At 37.2% G+C, this 22,473-nt stretch overlaps 1 protein-coding gene across 23 annotated transcripts in view; it reads right to left on the bottom strand.

Annotated features, from left to right (window-relative positions):
* NRXN1 (neurexin 1) overlaps positions 1-22,473 on the bottom strand; it is a 682,391-nt gene that overhangs the window by 602,529 nt on the left and 57,389 nt on the right. For 16 of the 23 annotated variants that reach the window (XM_062605797.1, XM_062605765.1, XM_062605766.1 and 13 more), the window contains one exon: positions 917-934. The exons of the other annotated variants lie outside the window; for them this stretch is intronic. In XM_062605797.1, coding sequence (XP_062461781.1) covers positions 917-934 — 18 coding nt within the window. The remainder of the gene's footprint in view (positions 1-916; positions 935-22,473) is intronic. 23 annotated transcript variants of the gene reach the window in all.

The raw sequence follows: 22,473 nt of genomic DNA on the forward strand, positions 1-22,473 counted from the left end.
AGATAAACTGATTTTTAGGCTAGATAATCATTTACCCATTATGCAAAACTTCAGCCTGGAGAGACTTTTAGAAACATAAAAAAGCACCTGCACCTTTTGGCTTATAAGCAAAAAGACAGTACTGATTCCCAGCAATAACTGATCTGTGAAGCATATTCTGTAACTTTGAAACTAAGATATATATAATACATATGCACACAACATGTTTTACCAGCTAACAGACTTACTTACCAACATTCAGGCTAGATGGCATTGTGCTTTTGTTTCCACTGCCCTTTGCCATACTTTCTTTAAAGGGACTTAATTACATACCAACATTAACATTATCAAAATCACATGCTGCTTCTTTCACAATGTCCAAAAGGCATTATGTGGAAAAGTTAGACAGAAAACCTTTTTTTCCTAAATCTTTGTGCTGTAAAGGATATTATAGAAAGCAAGATTTGTAGTATTAAAGAGAAAAGAGCTTTCCATTTTCCATTTTCCTAAGCAATTAAAAGATGGATATTTAACATGCATTGCATTCTTATGAAGAGGATTTATACTCCACACTAATGAAACAAACAGTTTTGTGAAGTGTTTTTCATACAGAACATGAGAAGAAAGCAGTCCTGTTACAAATCTCTGCAAAGATTTTGGAGGGTGACATCAGTCATACAAGCATAAATCCCATTCCTACACTGGGTATAGTCTGGATTACACCAATAAGGCAAAGATTAAAATGGAGCTTTGCTTGTGTTCTGTATGGAAAAAGAAATCACACTTATTTAATAAACTTGTATACATTTATGGGTAAAAAAATGCAACTTACCGTACTGAATCATATGCGTACTTTTATAACATTAAGCAGAAGGGAAAAAACACTAAACAGAAGGGGAAAACAAGAGCTTAGGAAAATAAGGTAGAAAGCACCCACCTTCCACATAGTTGTCTTCTGTAAGCACATAACAGGGAAGGAGAGAAAAGGAAAACATTCATTAAGCAGCATGCAGACTGGAACTTGCCATTGCATGTCTTCATCATGCAAGGCATCAAACACAACATGCAAGTGCTCCATTGCTACAATCCGGAGGGAAAAACAAAAGCACCAGGGAAGCAGTGTTTCCTCTGTTTAACAAACTTCACGTGATAGGAAATAAAATAATACTGTTTCCAAAGTGCAAAAATTGTACAGGATTTACTGCAACTCTTCGTAAATTCAATTATTAGTCATTTAATCAGAGGACCTTCTTGTAAGACTTCTATGACTATATATTTTAAAGCCATCAGTCATATGTGATAGGGATTCTAAGTTCATTTGATCTACTTTCCCATTCTGAATTTTCCTTAATGACCTCTATGAAGCAGATGATTTTAAACAGATTGAACAAGATAATTTAAGTTTTAGTATATGCTGTGAAGATGTTTCCATAGGCAGCATGGCTGATACTGCACTCATTACTGAGGCACTTACTCTGGTCATTGGGTCAGATCTCCAAATCCTGTGCAGAAAAACTGTTACTTAAACTGGTTGGAGTAACTCAGAATTTTAAGATCACATCCCACAGCATTTGTCAGCATCAGAAACTTGCACATCTTAATCAATCAATCAGTTCTCTGCCTGGTATAGCTAGCAAAAACCACAGCAATTTCAGGCAAAAATTCTGTACCCGGATTAGATCAAAGGGCATCTTGCCTAAATAAAGGCTGCTATCAAGAAGCAATAACTTAGCCTTTTATTGTCAACCCAACATCAACACAGGGCGCAGGAAAGAAGGTTCCTCCAAAGCCTACAAAGGGAGCGGGGACTAGGAACTGAGCCTCATCTAATGAAGCGGACACAATTTAAAGTTAAGAAACAGGCTCAGTGTCCTAGTACTCACATTAGTCTCTTTAGGAAGGTGATTTGGAGGGAGTATGTCTCTGTTGCCCATTATGATTTTGACTGAGGACAGGAGAGAATACAAAGATACCTCAGGGAGAGAGAAAAATGGGAAAGGTAAAATAACAAAGGAAAAACAACATGGACGTTGAAGAGATGGACTATGTAAAACCAACAAAGAAACAGGGCAGAGTGACAACACCACAGTCTGACTGCTTGGGAGATCTCTTCCTCCCATTCACGCTGTCTCTAACAGTGCTTCCTGGGGAGCAAGCACTAAGAACCAATCACAAATTGAAGGCCAGTTCTGTCATTACAGGCCATTTCTCATGGTGTCTTCCTACAGGAAAATACCTTGAAAAGGTGATCATAAAGTAATGTGATATAAACTACTTTAGCTACCCTCTAAACCAGGAGTCAATAAAATGAGTTACACAGAACTGGGCTTGGTGACATCACTTAAGCATAGCAATTTCCTGCCAAAATGTGTCACTTTTCCTAATGTTTTTGTAACTTACATGTTATTGTAATTTAATGCCACAAAACACTGGAAAATCTCATCATAACTAGACCGTATTACAATAAGTATAGAAGTTTACCACTGCTATAAAAGTTGAATACTATGGGTTTAAGTCTCTCATTTTTTTACTTCTAATACTCATAGGTCAGGCCAGATCGGGTTATTTGGCTTAAGACACTAGACATCACCTTTACCATGCACACACTCTAAATGTAGACTACTAAAATCTCACTGCCTGAAATTTTAGTTTGTTATGAAGGTGCAAAGTGTACAGACTGATTCATGGATTTAGGAAAATAAGAGGCTGAAAAACAAAAAGAAAAGCAGTATGCCTGATGTCAGTAAGTATATGAAGATTAACAACCCGAATAAAGTTCACTGAGAAAACGAAAACCATCCCATTTCACAAGATAAATATATTATGTTCTGTACGCAGAGTAAATTACAGTGATATTTGGGTTATTAGAAATACCTGCTTATAGCTAAACTTCTCTGGATTAGCCTTCCTCCTTTATCTGCATACGGTAATTTCCTTGCTTAAAGTACAAAACCCCCCAAAACCTATGAAAAATAAATTAGTTATTTCAATTGTAGCATAACTTCAGGTTCCTACACCTCGTCTTATTTACTGCAGTGTTGGTATATTGCAATACCAGTACTGCAATAACATCATTTGGTGGTCATATTTAGTTTAATATGATTACTTACAATCAATGTGAACTTGCTAAAGACTGGTTCTGTTGCTCGTGATGTCAAATGACATCATGATGTTCTGAAAATGACATCACAGGCAGCATCAGATGGTTAAACTTGTCTGGTTACAGAGTTCAGCATATTTTGGTTTATGTCATGGCCCAGTTCTTTTTTTTTTGGTACGTCTTCTTGATGACTGCCACCAGAAGGATTTACAGTATCTGAGCAGCTTCCCTCAATGTCTGATTGATGAAACTTTCAAGTGTTAGTAAACTGCCAAAACATTTTGGATAAAGTAAAATTGAAAGTGTTGAATTCCTGCTCTGTGAATAAAACAGTATATCTACACAACCCCCCCTACAACTAGTAAACAGCAACGAAAATTCGTTCTTCCACATGAATGAGGGCCCTTCACAACAAGAGAGATATTGAGGTGCTGGAGTGGGTGGGTCCAGAGTACGGCAACAGAGATGGTGAAGGGCCTGGAGCACAAATCTGATGAGAAACGGCTGAGGGAACGGTGGGGGTTTAATCTGGAGAAGAGAAAGCTCAGGGGGTACTTTATTGCTCTCTACAACTGCATGAAAGGAGGATGAAGCCAGGAGGTGGCTGAGCTCTGCTCCCAAGGAACAGTGACAGGACAAGAGGAAACAGCCTCAAGCTGCGCCAGGGGAGATTTACACTGGAGATTAGGAACAATTTCTTCCCAGAAAACTTAGGTCAGTCAGGCATTGGAACAGGCTGCCCAGGGCAGTGGCGGAATCACCGTCCCTGGAAGTGTTCACAAACTGCAGACGAGGCCATTTGTGACAGGGTTTAGTGCTGGGGCAACGGCTGGACTGGATGATAGTGAAGGTCTTTTCCAACCTGGTTGACCCTATGATTCTATTTCTTTTGTCATGATAATTAAACCATCTTCCAGGTTTTCAATCTGAGAACAAAAAAATGAGTTCGGCTTCTTTATGGTACTTCACAAGGTTTTTACGTTAGATTAGCATTGAGCACTATTATTTACGTAAAGCATTCTTTCATAATAGCTGATATTTTTCCGTATCACTGATGCTTTGCTTGACTCCTCTTGTTCCCATTTTCTTGGAATTGCCTATTTGTCTAAGCAGAGGCTAAGAAAACAGAAGGCCCAAATTCTAAGAGGAATTCAAAGAGGAAACTCTTTGAAAGCCATGTATACTATCAACATCTTAATTTTGCAGTTTGGAGAGAACAAAATTTTCCTCATTTAAATCAGGAGTAACTGTGTTTATATCATTACACCTGCACTGGCGTAAAATCTATGTACGTGGAGGAAAGAAGAGCTGTATTACACATCTGTCATTCCTACTTCCAGGGATGGGGCATCCACAACTTCAGTGGGAGAAGCAGTGACAGAAATGTGTAACAAGGGTCCTGCCATTGCTGATGGTCTAGCCAGTCACAATCTGAATTTACTCACATCTATATCCATCCACCCTGGTGCACCTTACTGCCTACTGAAAGCTCTGTTGGCATGAGTAGAACCAGAGGCTTTCAAGACCTAAAATGCCTTCTCCTAGCTGCCGTAGGCATTGGCATTGAATGCCTTTTCTGCACTAGCTGATCATGCCAATGATTTTCACTATTGCACAGCCCAAGACAAGGGGCTGAAAGGGACTGTTAATGCAACAGCAGAGGACCAGAACTGCCTTACAGCTGTTCTTACTGGCCAGACAGGTAATTTTATCTGCAGCACTCATGACTTGTGTAAAGCCCTCTAATTCCACCTTGCACTGAGCTACTCATTAGACTGACCTAGACTGGTCTTCATCCACTGCTAAGTCTTATTTCCCCCACTAACAAAGTTACTAAAATGCACTGCTAATTTCTGCATTGACAACCTAATTCCTTTGGCCAAATTCTGCTCTCAGTGATACTGGTGTAATCTGTCCACTGCACCTACTGAGCTGAATATTCAGTTGATTTAAATCTGGCGTGAGGCATTTGAAATCAGAACTATAAAACATATGCAGGCTGTGAATGTGGCTTATTATCTTCAGACAATTTCTTTCAGGCTGTTCCTACTGAGCTGACAGCAGAATCTGCTCCATGTATTTTGTAGCAAAACCCCAAACAATTCTAATTATTTTAGCACGTTAATATGAGTCAGTGATGTAAAAATGGGAATCATGTATTTACAGGATGTTTTCCTTAATTCAAGAATCATTTGAATATTTAGTGGTGCTTCACAGAAATCCTGAGTTTTAGAAAGAAAATAAGTGACTGTCTATATGTTTTGTGGTTATTTCTGCTATTACATTCTTTTGTCTGCTAGAATATCTACACCTTAGCCACACACAGAGCACAACATTTATCTTGACCATTAGATAAGAACAGTACTTTCATGATAAACAGATGTAAGAGTACATTAGTATTGTGAAGTTACAGAAACAGCATTCTAGAAATAACAAAATAAGAAATAGCATATTAGAAGTGGCATTTTTATAGGCTGGTGTTTTTTTCCCCACATCAAAATAACAGTTCAAAATTACATTTGGCAACAATGAAGGGCATAATATACCACAGACATAGCTTATGAAATTTCATCAGATATTCAGTACTACAAATAGTGGGGAAGTAGCCTGAAATAAAGATTATTTTTATGCAGGAGTCTTACAATAAAATTATGGCTAGAAATTTAAGAGGTTCTATTTTAAGTTTGTTTTCCCAAAGAATAATGCATAGGTATGCTTCTCTATCAATTTATTTACTTAAAAATACTGCACTGGAAAATGTCATTTAAAGAGGCAGCTTTTTGTATGGGACTGCACCCAGCATCTGTTGGATAATGTAACTTAGCCTGTCCCATCAGCTTCTCAAATTGTTAGAGAAATTGTTTTATTTAACAGGGCTTCAAAGGAAAATATTTGGAAAGGATATGAAACCATCAAGTATGTCATAAAGCATGAACAGTCATAGTCGTGGTAATGATGGACTAAAGCAATACACTGAAAATCTGTGGCTATGAGCACTAGTCTTCTCAAGTGCTGTGTGGCTCACAAGTTCCATTAGGATTATTTGCATATTTAAAAAATGTACTTTTGAAACCCACTGTAAATATTGATTGGAATTACTGACTGTAATTATGAATAATGACAAATTTATTATAAAGCTACCTACTACAGAACTCTGATTCTGCTGCAGCCTTCTGCTTGAATATTGAGTAAATAGGGAAGCAGCACCTCCTACAGCTATGCTTCATGGAACAAAATCTGGGATTCATCCACAAAATCTGGAAATGCACACGATTCCAGCAAAGGGCGCCCAGGAGTTCCTACATTTCCACATGGCCCTGTTAGGTCTGACGTAAAAGGACAGCCTCTCCCAGACTCCACACGGATTTGGGTGGACCCATTCAGAGTGCACACTCATTCTAGTGCTGTGGCTAGGAATATAGTATTACAGGGACTTTATTTTTGGTGGAAAGGAGAAATTTCAGAGTAACAGGAATTTGGTTCTGTTGTAGCTCCATTTTCTACCTACATCTCTGTGAAGATCCCATCTTTTCTGGAATGCCCTGTACAAGACTTAAGAGAAAGGTATGATACCATCAGGAGAACAGATGACCTTCCTGACCAAAAGTCAGGATGATGTGGATGAGGCTTTCTGCCAAATGAGGATCATTAGAGCACAATTAGATATTTCTACCAGTTTTGTACTAGACAGTTATCAGCCCAAATTCAGTACACCTCTGTAAATACTATTAACATCCACTAATTTACTTTAGGTGAGGCCACCATTTCTAGAGAGTGCTATCTATCCCCAGGGCATTGAGAATGGAATAATGGCAAGATCATTTTAGTTGAGCTACCGTAGATGAGCTCCTGGTGTGAAGCAGCAACTAAGGGGGGAAGGGGGGCACTGCAAGTCTTGAATGCACAGGCAAAGAAATAACAAACAGAAATAGAAAATGGCATTACTTTCTGTGGCATAACTAAAACCATTACTGTGTTTAGTTCTGGCGCTCACACATTTAAAAGGAAGTAAAAAATGAAAGAGGTTTTAGAAAAAAGGAACAACTTTCCCCACAGTCATCCATGGCATTAAAACCCTAAGAAAACTCAGCAACAATGAAAGCCCTAAAATGCTCAATCTTTTAAATATATCAAATGTGAGATGAAGAGGTGTCTTGAATCCAGTCTATAACTATCAGTGTTGGGAGAAAGATTCTTCATACCTGGAAGTAATTTCAACCAGACAAATGACAGGACGAAGAGTGAGAATGGTTCAAACTCAAAATAAGATGAATTTTTTCAAGAAACATAAAACAAGCATTGGGAATACTGAGAAATTCTTCCCTGAAGTCTTAAGACAGAACCTTTGTCTAACAGAAACTGTCTATCAATCATTGCTTTTGGGCTGCATTATAGAAATCAGTGGAAGAAATTCTGCCTTTTGCTGTTTAGGAGGTCAGGTTACAGAACATTCTGGCCATAACTGGTATGAGTCTATAAATTTTCTCCAGTTAAATGAGAACAGAAACCGAGCACAAACAGGAGCCAGTACCTTGACACCCTGTTAAACACAAAAAAATGTTCAAATAAGTTGTTTTCTCAGAACCAACCTCTGCATCATTTGCATGAAGAGCTCAATGAGAAATGTTTCGCATGAGGAATTAAAATCTACTGGGTGAAAAAAAATCATTCAGACAAATCATTACTATTGTTCCAAGTGGGAAAATGCCTCCACCCCAATTTACTTCTACACCCTGTAATATTTTCTAATACCCTCTCCAGTTGTCTGCAGATGACAGACTCAAAATCGAGACCAAATTAAATCAGTTCTCTTTCTGAGGAAAAAATCTCATGTGGTGTTTGATTCCTATGCAGCTTTATCAGTTTTCTATCGTTTATTGTCACAAGGGTATCAAACATTAAATCATTCAGCATTGCTTTAGTTTCATGCTATTAATGTATGATTTTTTTATTTACACATTTTTAGATACTGCACATCTGATCAGACTTGTGCTCCTTTGGAGCCACAGAGGTTAACAAATACGCATGTCTTTAATACCTGCATCTCCTTTTTCTCAAGTACTTCTACAACTGACATTTTTGGAATGTCACTTATCTTCTCCTTTAAATAATTTTTACCATACTTCTAAATACACTTGGATTGACTCAGGGGAGAGATCATGATGTAAATATAAAAATGGCTGCTTTCTTGATTATAATTATATATTTATTAATTATATTACAATCCCAAGAAATTTTACCTTGGCCTTATTTTGCCACCTCATTAGATTTGATTCTTCTTTTCCAAAATGGGCCTGGCTAGTCTCAGATGTACTAAACTTCAGACCTGCTCGCAATATGCCAGTGCTTTATAAAAATTCACATCACTCACCACGACAATGTTTTTGCACCCATGTCATGGTGGCAGTAATCACAACCAGCAATCAAAGGTGGAATTAAAGATGGAATCAAAGTTTTTTAATAAGTGAGTTTAGTAATATTAATAATAGAGATAATGAAAGGAAAAATAAATTCATTTGCATAAGTAAAAGTTGTCAAAGAACCACAATTCCTTCCCAGTGTTTTAATTTCCACGTGCAAACAGAAAAGCTGGGGCTGCCCCACCCCTGGTTGGACAAGGCTTTGAGCAACCTGGTCTAGTGGAAGGTGTCCTTGCCCATGGCAGGGGGTTTGTACCAGAGGAGCTTTAAGGTCCCTTCCAACCCCAACCAGACTGTGATTCTAGGATCCTATGATATGAAAGTGAAACACAGTGTAAACCTGGGTATTTCACTCAGTAAGCAGATATTCGTTAAGAATTGCTGCTCTTTTTCCATTTAGCTTCTGGCGCTATTTCTCCGGATTGGAAACATACGATTTCCATTGAAAATTTCTGGGATTTGCAAACTCTACTTAGATTTGTGCTTTTAGACCTCTTTGCTGTAATCACTAGACTTCTTACTTTCTGTCACAGAGAATGGATAGACTAACTAGGACTGACTTAGTATGATCCCCTTTGACATGGCCTGTACATCTGCCCATAATTCCTCTTTTCTTCCTAACACTACTATTATTCCGATGGATTTTCTCCAATTTAGCCCTGCTGGGTACATGACATGAAAATATACTTTCAGGCTATTCTTATCAAAACCTTTTATACAGAATTAACTATTGTGGCTGGCAGAAAGTAATGGCAAGAACAGATTATGTTATCTAAAAGCGATGCAGGGTGATGAAGGCATTTCTATTTTAAGAATATCTCTTTTGAAATCAATTTGAAAAGCAAATAAAATGACTTATTTCAGCAACTTATTTGAAAGGCAGTTGTGAAATGAGGAATAAATATTTTTTTAGAATTACTCCTGCTTGTTTTGGTGTACAAGAGGGTAGGAACTAGGCCAGTAAATCTGACTCCTTGTTGCGCTGTGCTTTGTGTGGTCCATTATGCCTGTTCAAGATGCTGCAAAATCAGGCCCCAGTTACTATCAGAAGAAATCAAATCCTTGTCCAATCATGCTTTCAGTAAAAGTGGTCTGTTAGACCCATTAATACAATAGGATTAGCTGACCTGACAGTAAGTAAAAATGCTGTGCAGTAGATGAATGGCAGAAGTAATTTTCCAAGTGGATGGCAGCTTTACAGAGGTGATGAACCAGTGAATAAAATAACAGGAGTCTCAAAGGAGGAGAGGTCACGTTTTTTTGTCCATGAGAATGATAATGGGTTTACACAATGCTTCCTAAAATTTTTCTACTGGTTTTGTATTGTATGGTGAACTGGCAGCTATCTACACTGTCACAATCTGCTGTGTAAATAGAATATTTCTCCTTTATCATACTAAAGGGTGATAACACATGACTGCACTTTTGTGCCCATCTGAGAGATTCACTCAGGCCCTGACTTTATAGTTGGATATTATTTGTGCCTTTCTAGACCAGTACAACACCAACATTAACATACTACATGCAAAGCTAGCCATATTTTTGTGTTCACCCGTCTATACAAAAGCAAGGAATGTTTTTGTGCTACCAGTGAAGCTATGACTTTAACACAGGTGAAGACAAATTGAAGACAATTTGGTATGAAGTGCTCTTGAGAGCAGCTAAACATGCAGAAGACGCACTGTACACAATTAAAAACAGAGTAACAATAGTCAAAATCACTTTAGCTGGTCACCATAAAATCTTCTTGGCTACTACTGAGATTCATTTTGTATGAATCTCAGTGGACTGATCACATCAGTGTGGGTGTGGATGTGAACTGAGCTGAACCAGCCTTTGGAAGCCTTTAGAATGGTACAGAACAAACTTTCTGCTTGTTTAAATGGGAAATTCCTCATTTCAGTGAGCAGAGCTGTACTCTGGAACGCAGCTTGCTGTAACTGAGTGTTTAATTTGACAGCAAATTAAAACTTAATCACAGCTATCTGTGACTCTGAGTGAACAAAATAGATATCTTTACTTTTTTTTTAAAGAACTGAACTTAATTTTCTCCTTTACTAGTCTACAATCATTCCAATGCTAATGCTGAATGTTACTCTGATTAATTACTAGTTACAGATAACGACAATGAACCTAATTACAAGAAATTTTATAATAAAAAAAAAAATCAACTTTTCTTCACTTAAACTCTGGTCATCCTCAGCTAAAGTCAGAAATGATACATTCTTTATTTCCTCCACAGGTCTTAAAGGAACTCAGCAACAACATTTTTATTGTAGCCACATGAGTGTCTGGAGTAAGCTCCCACACGTACAGAATATGTATACATGTTGCCACCAGGAAACAGATGCTTTAGAACAGTGACTTGTATTAATCACTTTGATGTGAAATTGTTAAACAGCTATTTTCTTGGTATAAACCTACATATATTCCAACTTTCTTATGGCTACTAAGTGATGTAAAAAACTTGCAGGCATTAGTTTAGAATAGGTGAAAATTATGGCTCCTGATAAGGAGATCCTGTACCTGACGTGTTTGTGCAAAAACCTCATTTTATGTGTTATTGCTAGCTCCATTAATTTGTCATTTATGACTTCCTATCTCCAAACTGCACAATTACGATTTCTAGCAATAGTGGATGTTTCAAGACAGTTATATTTTCCAGTCATCTAGAAAATGAAACCAAAGTTAGAGCGAGTTCTTCTCTTCCTAACAGTTTAATCAACATCACTGAATCACAAAATCACAGAATCACAGAAAGGCTGGGGTAGAAAAGACCTCCGGATGGTCATCTAGGTGGCTTCCAGGATTAGCAGTGAGTCTGATGGGCCTGTAGTTGCCTGGCCCTCCTCCCTGACATTCCTGAAGATGGGGTTGACACTTGCATTCTTCCAGTCCTTGAGTACTTCTCCCAGCTGCCATGATTAATAAAGGATTATCAAGAGTGGCCTTGTAATGACATTGACAGCTCCCTCAGGATTCGTGGGTGCATCCCATCAGGCCCCACAGACATTTGTATGCCCAGTTTGCTTAAGTATTGCTGGACCTGATCCTCTTCCACCAAGGTTACATTTTTATGCTCCAGCCTTTCCCCTTCGTCTCTGGGATTCCAGAAAGCTGGTCTTGCTGGTAGTAACGGCTGAGGCAAAGAAAGCATTCAGTACCTCAGCCTTTTCCATGTCTTGTGTCACCAGGCACCCTGTCTCGTTGACAATGGATCCACATTTTCCATGGTCTTTCTTCTGCCAGTAATGAACTTAATAGTAGCTCTTCTTGTTGTCTTTTGATATTCCTGGACAGATTAAATTCCATTTGGGCTTTGGTTTTCCTAACTCCATTCTTGGCTGCTCAGACAATGTTTCTGTATTCCTCTCAGGCTACCTGTCCTTGCTTCTACCCTTTGTATGCTTCTTTTTTTGTGTTTGGGTTTGGCTAGCAGTTCTCTGGTCAAACAGGACTCCTGGGATATTTGTCTGACTTTGTATTTGTTTTTATTTGTGCTTAGAGGAGGTGATCCATAAATATTAACTGGCTTTCTTGGACACTCTTTTCTCCAGGGCTTTATCCCATGGGACACTGCTGAACAGATCTTTAAAGAGGCCAGAGTCATCTCTCCTGAAAGCACGTGTTGTGAGCTTGCTTCTCAACCTCCTCTGTGCCCTCAGGATCCTCAACTCCACCATGGTAACTGCAGCCAAGGCTGCCTTTATCTTTACATTCCCCATGAGCCTCTCCTTGTTGGTATATGAAGTCCAGCAGATTACCTTTCCTTGTTAGCTCTGCTATCATTTGGAGGAGGAATTTATCATTACTGCACTCCAAGAGCCTCCTGCATTGCTTATATCCTGCTGTGTTGTCATTCCAGCAGACATTCTGGGTGGTTGAAGTCCTCTGTGAGGACCAGGCCCAGTGAATGTAAAGTGTCTGTAGAAGACCTCATCCACGTTTCTTCCTGGTCAGGTGGCCTATAGCAAACACCCACTATAATGTCATCTTTGGCAGTTCTTAAAATCTTCCTATCTTTGTTCCTTTTGAAATTATTTGGATATATATTCTGATGCTAATTTTTTTTCTTTCAAACCTACATTACTTTCAGTATATGCCACGTGGAGATGATTTTTTTTTGTATAGTTATCCTGTGATGTAATTCATCTATCATATCAGCATGGTAGCATGCTGCCAGTGAAAAAGCAGTAAAGCATCTTTTCTACTGTCAGCTCTTCTACAGCTTGCAAATTGGTTATAATGACAAAAGATGTTCCATCAGGAAAAATGAATGTAGGATTCTTTAGTGAAGAACTATTCCTGGGCTAAAACTTTATCAGATCCAATTATAATATTTCCTCACAAAAAGTTGTCTCTGTGGTGTATTGCCCTGTAGTACGTATTAAGGGGACAGTTGGGAATATTGTAATGACCTTTCATGGGACTGGATCAAATAGAAGTTTAGAAAGAAATCAATGAGAATATCTAAATAGAGAGCTATAGAAGAAACTATCTGAGGAGACATAAATATTACTGGTTGAGTAACATGAACAAAGATATCCATTAAAACATGTTCTGAACGTATTTCTTTGGATTCTTTTGAGGTTACATCTTAATCATGATATAAAATGGTATTTCTTATATTATTAAAACAAAATTTTAATAATAAGTGGACTTAGCAAACTGTCCTCCAGAGGAAATACTTCTCTGTAAGGTAAATCCCAGTGAATAACAGAAATCTTGTTTGATTGTTGGCCCATTATTGAAATGAGCAAACAAATCACCTACTTCCTAGTTTTTATTCAAGAAGAGGAGGAATAGTTCTGAGGTTACCAAAGTGGAAAACTCCTACATCTAAACCATAAATAAAATTTCTCCCCAGCAGAGTATTTATGCCATTAGGCAATTCACAGAATAACAATCATGAAAGCAAGGAACATGTATCATACAACCTACATACTTAATCAAGTTATCAAACCTCCCAACCACCACAAACATGTCTTGCTTTTTGTTTTTTTCTGTCACATTTTCAGAATAAAGAAATAACTTGAGCAACTAACAATCTACTGAGAGAAAAACGCATATTTGAACAAGGTGGCACTGTTATGAGTGTATACTGAACATATAGACTACATAAGAACAGGCACATTCATGTAATAGTCATACCTTATGCAACATAAAATGGGATTAAATGCAATGATTTACAGCCAACAGGATGCACAATAAATGATGTGCTATGATCCAACTATTAATTTGTACAGAAACCAAAACAGAAGCAATCTTCACACTGAACACAGGAACAAGAATTTACTTTACTAACGCAAAACTCCTTCAAATTGTCTTATCATGTCAAAGTTCAGTAACACTGAATTTGAGGAAAAGTATCCTTACAGTTCAACAAAACAACAACTAGTGCATATGCAGATGCTTATGAGCTTGAAAAAGCAGTCTCAATTAATAGGAAATTGAATTTGTTGTACATTCTTTTGTTTCAAGCAAGTATTTCAAGGAACTGCAGTTCTATAATTACAGCTTGTTTCAAATCAAGACTATAAGGACTGTAAAAAAGCCACTAACAACATAACTCAAACTGTTTTCATTTACAAAGCCTCTTCTTACAGAATGTTAAAACGTACTTGATCCATTTTTTTGTTCTGCTTTTTACAGGTTATAGCAAATGCCCCCTTGTTTTAAGAAACATACACTTACTCCAAAAGCATCTGTTATGAAGAACATCCAATGCCCGTAAATCACTTGGTTCTTAGAAAAAGAAAAAAATTCAAAACACATTTCCCAAAACATGCTTGCAATCCATGTAGAACAGCCATCCCATTTTACTTCCACCAAAACAAACCAACTCTCCCTCCCCAAAAAGTCATTTGTCTCCAAAAGTACTTTAAAATATCAAGGTCTCAAGTTGTTTCATCTCTCTGAATGTACCTTTTAACATTCAATATTGACAACTATGATTTTTAATCCCATCTGCATTATTATTAGCACTGTGTTCTGCAGTGGGCCGGTTTTCTAAAATACACCATTTTCTGCTTAAGGCACTGGCATAACGCCCTAACCAGAATATGGTGCATTTTAAATACTGTCTTTGTTTAAAACAGAGTTTAAACAACATCGCTGTGGTTACGCTCTTACATCGTGTATCAATGATATCTGCTTGTATTTCATGTATAAGATGCATCCTAATAAATACTGCAACAAAATTACATAAAAAGGACATGTCTTTTATATAATGTCCTATATGGTTTTTCTGTCTTCAGTAACAAGCAGTCTGATGGGAAGTATAAAATCTAAATCATCAAAACAAGTAAAGTTTTAGTAAAATATAAGTAGAGTATAAAACCTGGGCAGGCATAGCTGTGACATACAATGGGATCTTCTATAGAACCCATTCAGGCGGACAGAAATCTTTTCATTAATTAATACAGCTTGGATAAGATGTGGATTGCTCCTTGATTTTCATGGTTTATCTGCTATGCTGATGCTACTTGTCATCTACAACTCCAATTGAGACCTCGTGGTGAATCACTGGGACACAATGAGTTCATGAGTCCCCTCTTTCTGCCAGGGAAACATTTCTAATCAATAGCTTTTAGTGTAATGGAAGTTACCGCAATGCTTTCAAGATCTGGGTTTATGTTGTAGTCAAAATGAGCTTAGTGCCATCTCTAGTGTATAGCTGCTGCTTCACCAAGCTGCACATTATACATCAGATCAAGACTGTTTGTCCAAACCAGTATTTTATAAGACGAAATAAAAGCAACACAGAAAATGTTCTTCATATGAAATCATCTTCATATGTTTTATTTGTGAATGCCTACATACCCACAATTTTAGATATGATTTGTGATAGCAAAGTTATTAAAATAGGTGCAATAAATTTTTCATCTAAATTGATTTGAGTGAGCATGCAATGGGAAAGTGCAGATTCTGACAGGAAATATGGTTATGTAAATCTCCACTGAGACAAGATTGCTACTTCAAATATATGCAAACTGGTTTAAGTCCCTTATAACACCAGTTCAAATCTCTGGCTGCAACACTCACAAACACATTTTAAATTGTAATTCTTCTCTTAGAATTGCATCATTCAATGACATATATTTTGGAGCATAGAGGTGAAAGGCGTTTAGAAAAAAGATCTCGTTCAAGTGCTGGCTATTTTTTTTCCCATTTGTCAAAATATTGCAAAAAAAAAGTTATAGTCACAAACATTAAAGAATATAAGCCAAATCCAATGAGGAGTGGAGTACAGATTTAATTTGAATAGAAACAGCACATGCCTTTGAAGTCTCAGCTTCTCCAGAAACTGAAGAAGAGAGTTCACATATGCTGAAAGAGAAGAATGGTGGGTACAAAGGAAATCAGAAGCTCACTATGTAGCATTAACCACAGCTATGCTTCTCTGAAATGAGATAAAAGTCCCACTGGATATTGCAGACCAATAGTAATTTTCCAACTGGATTACAGGATTGGGCCCTAAAGGCTGAAGTTTGCACAGAGATCTTAATCATCTCTGTGCAAGTGATATTTGGCATCATTTACATTAAAAAAGTAATCATATTCACCTATGTAAATTGGATATTCCCTCCTGGAATTTGTTAGTTTTCTTAGCAAATGTAAGGACTATACGGAAACAAAACAAGAGGAAAAAGAGGGAGAAGAGGAAGAAAAGGAGGAAAAGGAGGAAGAGGAAGAAAAACAAGAACAACAAAAATATAAAAAGAGTTATTTTTTTATAAAGAAGGGAAAAAGAAGAAGAACAGCAATTTCTCTGGGGAGAAGAGCGCATAGAATTAGTGTAACTTACTTAGCCCTTACTTACTCTCACTGACCTTGGGAGGATTTCCAGGACTCATTCCTCCCACAGATATTTTCTGAACAATTATAAAGAATCAAAGCCAATTTTTTCTTTTTTTTTTTCCTTTTTTTTTTTTTTTCACCAGGGGCAGTGATTCATTTTTCTTTCTGTATCGATTTTCTTTAACAAATACGTTTACTGGGGCCATTTAAAGGAAACAGCACTGTTGTTTCGGATATGCTCCTGTATATCTATTTGCATGCAACTCACGGTAACGTGAGAGAAACTACACCGAAGCGGGCTCTGTTTTGGTTTGGGTTAAGATCTTTTAGTAAAAAAATGAGTTGTAATTCCAGGCTCAGGTAGAACAAAATGGATAATTGCCTCTTTTCCTCTTCAAAGAATAGTCTAAATATATTCAGTGCAAACTATGAACACAATTGCGATTATCTGTACTGTTTGAAGTCTTTGCTCATTGTGCTTGCTTCTGGAGCAATGCATGGAGAATTACTGATAGCTAGAAGAGAAAGCTGGAGGTCAGTTTACCAGTCAGGGTTAGACTAGTTGAGCTTGATATTCAAGGATAAAAATTACATCCATTCATCACCATGAAATAGTACCTCATATGCAATTGTTCAGAGAGCACTTGGCTGGTCTGGAAAACACAGTATTAACTTAAAGAGAGTCTTATCAACAATAATATAGTTTCCGGCAGCATGCTCTCCCATAGAAAGCATAGTAGTTAGTGTGTGTTACTGACCTCAGTAATACTGAGGTATACAAGTAATAATACTGACCTCAGTAAGATGTCTTTATCAGCATCTCCCACTGACTTAAAAGAGATGCTGTTCAGGTGAATCAAGGCTGATACAAGATCAGTAGCTTAGGCAAGTACACATCTTTTCACTACGAAATTAGCAAACTCATATGCCCGAATTTGATTTTCAGGTCAGTATCAACAAATCCTGTTGCCATTATATACTGGTTTGTGAACAAAACATTACATGGCTAATTTAAAAGTGATGTGAAAGGGAGGAAAAAGATTCGTAAAGAAACTGAACAACTGAAATAGATGAACTGTATGGTAAACCAGGACATGCTACCTTGCTGATCAGGACCCTCTCTAGAAGAGATACTGTGAACATGAACTTACATATAACAAGCAATTACATTCATTGTGCTACACAGAGGATTGAAGAGATTTTGAGGGCTGCTATATCCCTTTACAGAGATAGAAAAGGTACTTCAGTAGACTCTGAAGCACAACATAAGTATGAAAAAAAATACTGCCCTCAAAAACTCATGCAGGAGTTACACAGGACCTTGAAAAATCAGATTCTGGGAAAGCATTTTCATCCCTTAAGACATGAGCATCACTCCTCACAAAATATAATCACATAGCTATGATGTTAAGAAAAAGATGGAAATGACAGTTCACAAGACTATTAGTAAACAAATATCAAGAGAGAAAATGGGTCTTGATCTCTATAGGCAGCTACAGATAGACCATGACTGCAACGTGGAGTTCACAGAATAATGATAGTAGTACATAATGCAGAGTGTTAAAGCATTTGATCTTGTAAATCTGTATTTTTACAAGTGAACTTACTACTTTATTTTTGGGAAAAAAAACAACTCAGACTCTTAAACTGGTTATTCACAGGGTTAATTTTTGCTCATTCTGCTTGTACTCACTTTATTTAGTTAGTTATTTTCTAATTTTTGAAGCTTGATCCCTAAAAGTGACTCTCCCTTTTCAGCTCATTGTATATCCTCACACTCTGAGAACTAAGGTCATATCTTTGCAGGTAAAAATCTTTTTAGTTCACTGATGAAGTATCCACACTTCATTAAGCAACAAAACCTCTTTGTGATTCTATAGCGTCTTTCATGGAAGAACCTCAGTGGCTTATACATACAAATGCCTCCATGAAGCACACAGAAAATTTGGTAGCAAATGTTCCCATGCAAGCACAAGTGGTGCTTGAGACTGATGTGAGGGTCATTCAGTTCCAAGTGAATGAGCGGATCTAGGACTTCTTCCACTCATTGCTGAGCTGAAGAATAGAGGAATTTTTATTTGATTCAGGAAAAATTGAGATTAAAAGCCAAGACAAAATATTTGGCTAGGCTTAGGCATACAATATTTTGTCTACAGGCAGGTGATACCCAGACTTAAACACTTATGAAAGATCAGGTAAGAATCATATGAGCTGTATTTTACAGAAACAGGAGAATTGCTTAAATCGTGCATAATGCTGCTTCTCTAGACCATAATGTCTGTAGCAATTGTTGCAGTCTTTTAGACGGTGTATTTAATTCTACAGCTCTATTTTGTTAAGTTGGAAAAATATATGCAGTGCTGAATGTGATGAGAATTTGTGAACTCCTTATTTTATTCAGCTAAGAAACTAAGGAGGGAAAGTGCTTATGAGAGCACTTGCCTTAAATGTCTTAAATTGTCTTAAATGCTTGCTTATTCTAAGAATTCTGATTCTTAGCTTAGACCGCTGTTTTAGCAATGGTACTACTTGAACTACTATTTTTGCAATTTTTACCTTAACAGAAAGCAACTCTGCTACTATCAGTAAGTGCCCAAGAAAAAGATCAGAATCTTCTGCACCTCAGATAAATATTTTTAGGAAATGCCTCCCAAGTGCCAATTTCATTTATTGTAGACTTTCCCTTTTCCCCTTTGGCTTTATGTCTCCTGTAGAAAGAATTGTAGATTTAATATGAAGGACAAAATGTCAAACAGAAGAAAATAAAGAAGACTTACTTTTTTCCACCAAGAGGAAAGTTAAAAAATCTCTTCTTATCAAGCGTAATAGAGAAGAAATGTTGTTATATATGCAGAAAAACTTTCTCAGGAGAGAAATAAGGAAGATAAATATTCAATTCAGTTAGGTCCAAACTACAGGGTCTTCAAAAAGCAACCAGAATAACAAAAGCACCACATATCATTCATTGCAATAACATTACGTGCCAAAACATCAAGCCACTTGAGTAAAGAGGTAAACAGTTCGCTTAGATTTCCTCACCTACTTCTTCACCCCACTATAGGATCTAAAAACCAGAGACAGTAGAAGCAACAAAGTTTCAGCAAAAGTTTATGCTATTTAGATTTCATTCTGTTGTGTCTTGGGCCACTCATGACCCTGTAAGGTCCAAACCAAGCAAACTGCAATAGGGCTTGTGGTGTTGGATTCATTTCCTATTTTCTAATCACTACAACAAAAAGCACCACAGCTCCACTTCTTCTACTACTGCATTCCTTTGATTTGTCCCTTCATTCCTCCTGGTAATAAACCCTGCTGACACCCTCCTGTGTTTTGTCAAAGGAGAATCGAGTTTTCCCACAATCTGGCTACTAAGAACAAGGAAGAAAAACAAACAAGCAAGCAAACAAATACTTCTAACAAGAAGGCAAAAATATTTTATATTAAAACTCAAAGAAACAAATACTGAATTATTACAGCTATTAGCACTTTCTGTCTTTGGCATTTACTGTACTGGAAGAAGTAGTTCTGCAGCCACCAGCTGTTAGGCAGGATATTTTGTTCCGTTCCAGGGATGTATCAATGTAATTAATTGTTATAAAACCCAAAATCATCCAGCATCTTTTTCTGCCTTGGTGTAGGATGAACTATGTCTATGTCAATCCTGACAATATTTACCTAATGTCTTCCCGTTCCCTACTCCCATTACATCTATTTCAGTGCTTTGTTATTCTTATCTTTAAAAAGTTCTTCCTAACTGTTTAACTTATTCTTAATTGCTGAAATTTAACCGCATTCTTTGTTGTCCTATCTATCATGGACAAAAGAAGAACAGATTATCTCTTTCCTTTCTATACCACCTCTTTACAAACTTAATCTTAAACACCAGATCCCCTCTTAGTCATTTCTCCTCTAAGGTACATAAGCCCTTGTCTTTCATTTTTTATTTCATTAGCTGACTTTGTTGGTGAAATGCAATGCTCAAATATGGATGCAGAATTCCAGCCTGAAGTATAGCACTTATCAGAACTGGATAATCACTTTGCCGTGCCTTCCAAGCTTTATTTCCATTTACAAGAAATAAAATGTTCTTAACAAGTTTTTTACAATTTCATGGCTTTGCTGACCCCTGCTCACAATGTGATACATGCAGACTCACAGATTGTTTTTCAAGGAAACTGTATTTCACCATTTTTTTCTACAGCATATTTTTGCTGTCCATAATTCCTTCCTACGCCTTGCACCTTTTGCTTCTTTCCACTGAGCTTCAGCATATCTTTTGGTCCTTTGCTTTAATTTGCCAAGCTGATTTTGAATTCAAAGCTTGTCCTTAAGTATACTGTTCCTCTTTCCCAGCTCTGCGTTATCACAGACTTAATAAACTTGCTCTATGCTCTACCATCCAGGCTGATTAAAGAAAAGTAGCAAAGAATTGATTCCAGGAGTGATGCCTGTGGCCAGTTTGTCCTTTCACTTTGATAGATAATTACTGACAACTCACAGTTACCCAGCCAACTTCACATGCAATTTACTAGCAATCTAGAAATTTAATCTAGCCCAAGATTTCCTAGCTTGTCTACAAGAATGTCATGTTAGACAATGCCTAAAGACTTGTTTAAGAACATATGACATCTACTGCTTCTAAACAATCTCTAACAATTGGATTTATGGAATTTGCTGCTGACAAATACATGTCTATTGTTACTCACCTCTTCCTTACTTTGCAACTGCTAACAAATCATTTGCTTGAATATTTGCTCCAAAATCTTCCAGGAACTAAAGTTCAGCTGGCAAGCTAGACTTGGCTCTCCTTTATTGCAATTTTAAAAGCTGGCACAATGGTCTCCCTTTTGCAGTACTCCAAGACATCATACACCTTTACAAACTTTCTTAAAGGAAACATCTAATAGAGATAAGATAGCTTCTGGACAGTATTCTGTTAAGTATAAAGCTGCCATTCATCACAGCATGCTCATTTGTATACTTCATGGACACCAAGGTCTTGAATAAGCTGAAATGTAAAGAATACAATTAACGTTTAAAGCACCTATGCAGGAAAGTCCTACACCTGATAATGAAGCTAAGAAGAGAGTGACAATAAAGACATAGTATATCTGGCTCTTTATTTCAGAAGCATTTTAATGTACATTGAGAGATTTCAGTTTGTGACAGACAAAGGTTAAATTTTAGGCCATGCAATGAACTGAACACCTGCAAAAGTACACATGTAATGGGACCTTAAAGCTCACCCAGTTCCAAGCCCCTGCCACGGGCTGGGACATCCTCCACTAGATCAGGTTGCTCCAAACCCTGTTCAACCTGGCCTTGAGCGCTGCCAGGGATGGGGCAGCCACAGCTTCTCTGGGCAACCTGTGCCAGTGCCTCACCACCCTCACAGGGAAGAATTTTGCTTTGATTAAAGTTACATATGTGACTGAACCACTCGTTTAGCTTCATATCCACATTTTAATTCTTTACTTTGTCCTGAAAACACTGTTGTCTAGCTTCACGTGGAGAAATAGAAGCTCAAAGAGCAGGCAACCCAATTATTTGTCAATGTTCATAGTACAAGTGATGGGAGTTGCACAATCCAAAACTGATACTAAATTGCTTGTAGTTTTTCTATAGATTGCACTGCAAAAACCAACACTGTTCCTGTTCATGGCAGCTACAAGAATTCATATATATGTACAGAGAGAGAGAGAGAGAATATAAAAATTATCAATTTCTCATATAAAGATGCAGAAACTAAAAGATTTTCTCTATGTATTTAATGCTGGCAATATTTGTGTCTTACTATAATTCTAAAATGCCATAGACTGCTTCATGGGTTTTGAACAAAGAATTTTGCAAATAACAGATGTATCCAAAAGGGATTAATAATCTATGGGCAAAGGTTTAGATACTTTGCCAAAGTTAGGACTAAATTCCATATCTAAAGGACAAGGTTTTCTACTTTTCTTCGTACTTAGGTTGTAATGCAATTTCTGCAGCAGACTTGCATGAATGTATGAATTAGCATTTTGCTGAATATGTGTGAAAATAATCACAAACCCAAGGTGTTCAGATTTTTAAGTTTTATGTTACTTCCAACAGATACCAGGCAACTGTTAAAGTTTTAATAACTGTCATGGTGTGCTGAATCTTGGCATGCATTACATTGCAAACACTATCAAG

The sequence above is a fragment of the Pezoporus occidentalis genome, unplaced genomic scaffold (assembly GCF_034315485.1).
Source record: "Pezoporus occidentalis ecotype Australia unplaced genomic scaffold, CSIRO_AGI_Poc_V1 ctg93, whole genome shotgun sequence".
NCBI classification, from domain to species: domain Eukaryota; kingdom Metazoa; phylum Chordata; class Aves; order Psittaciformes; family Psittacidae; genus Pezoporus; species Pezoporus occidentalis.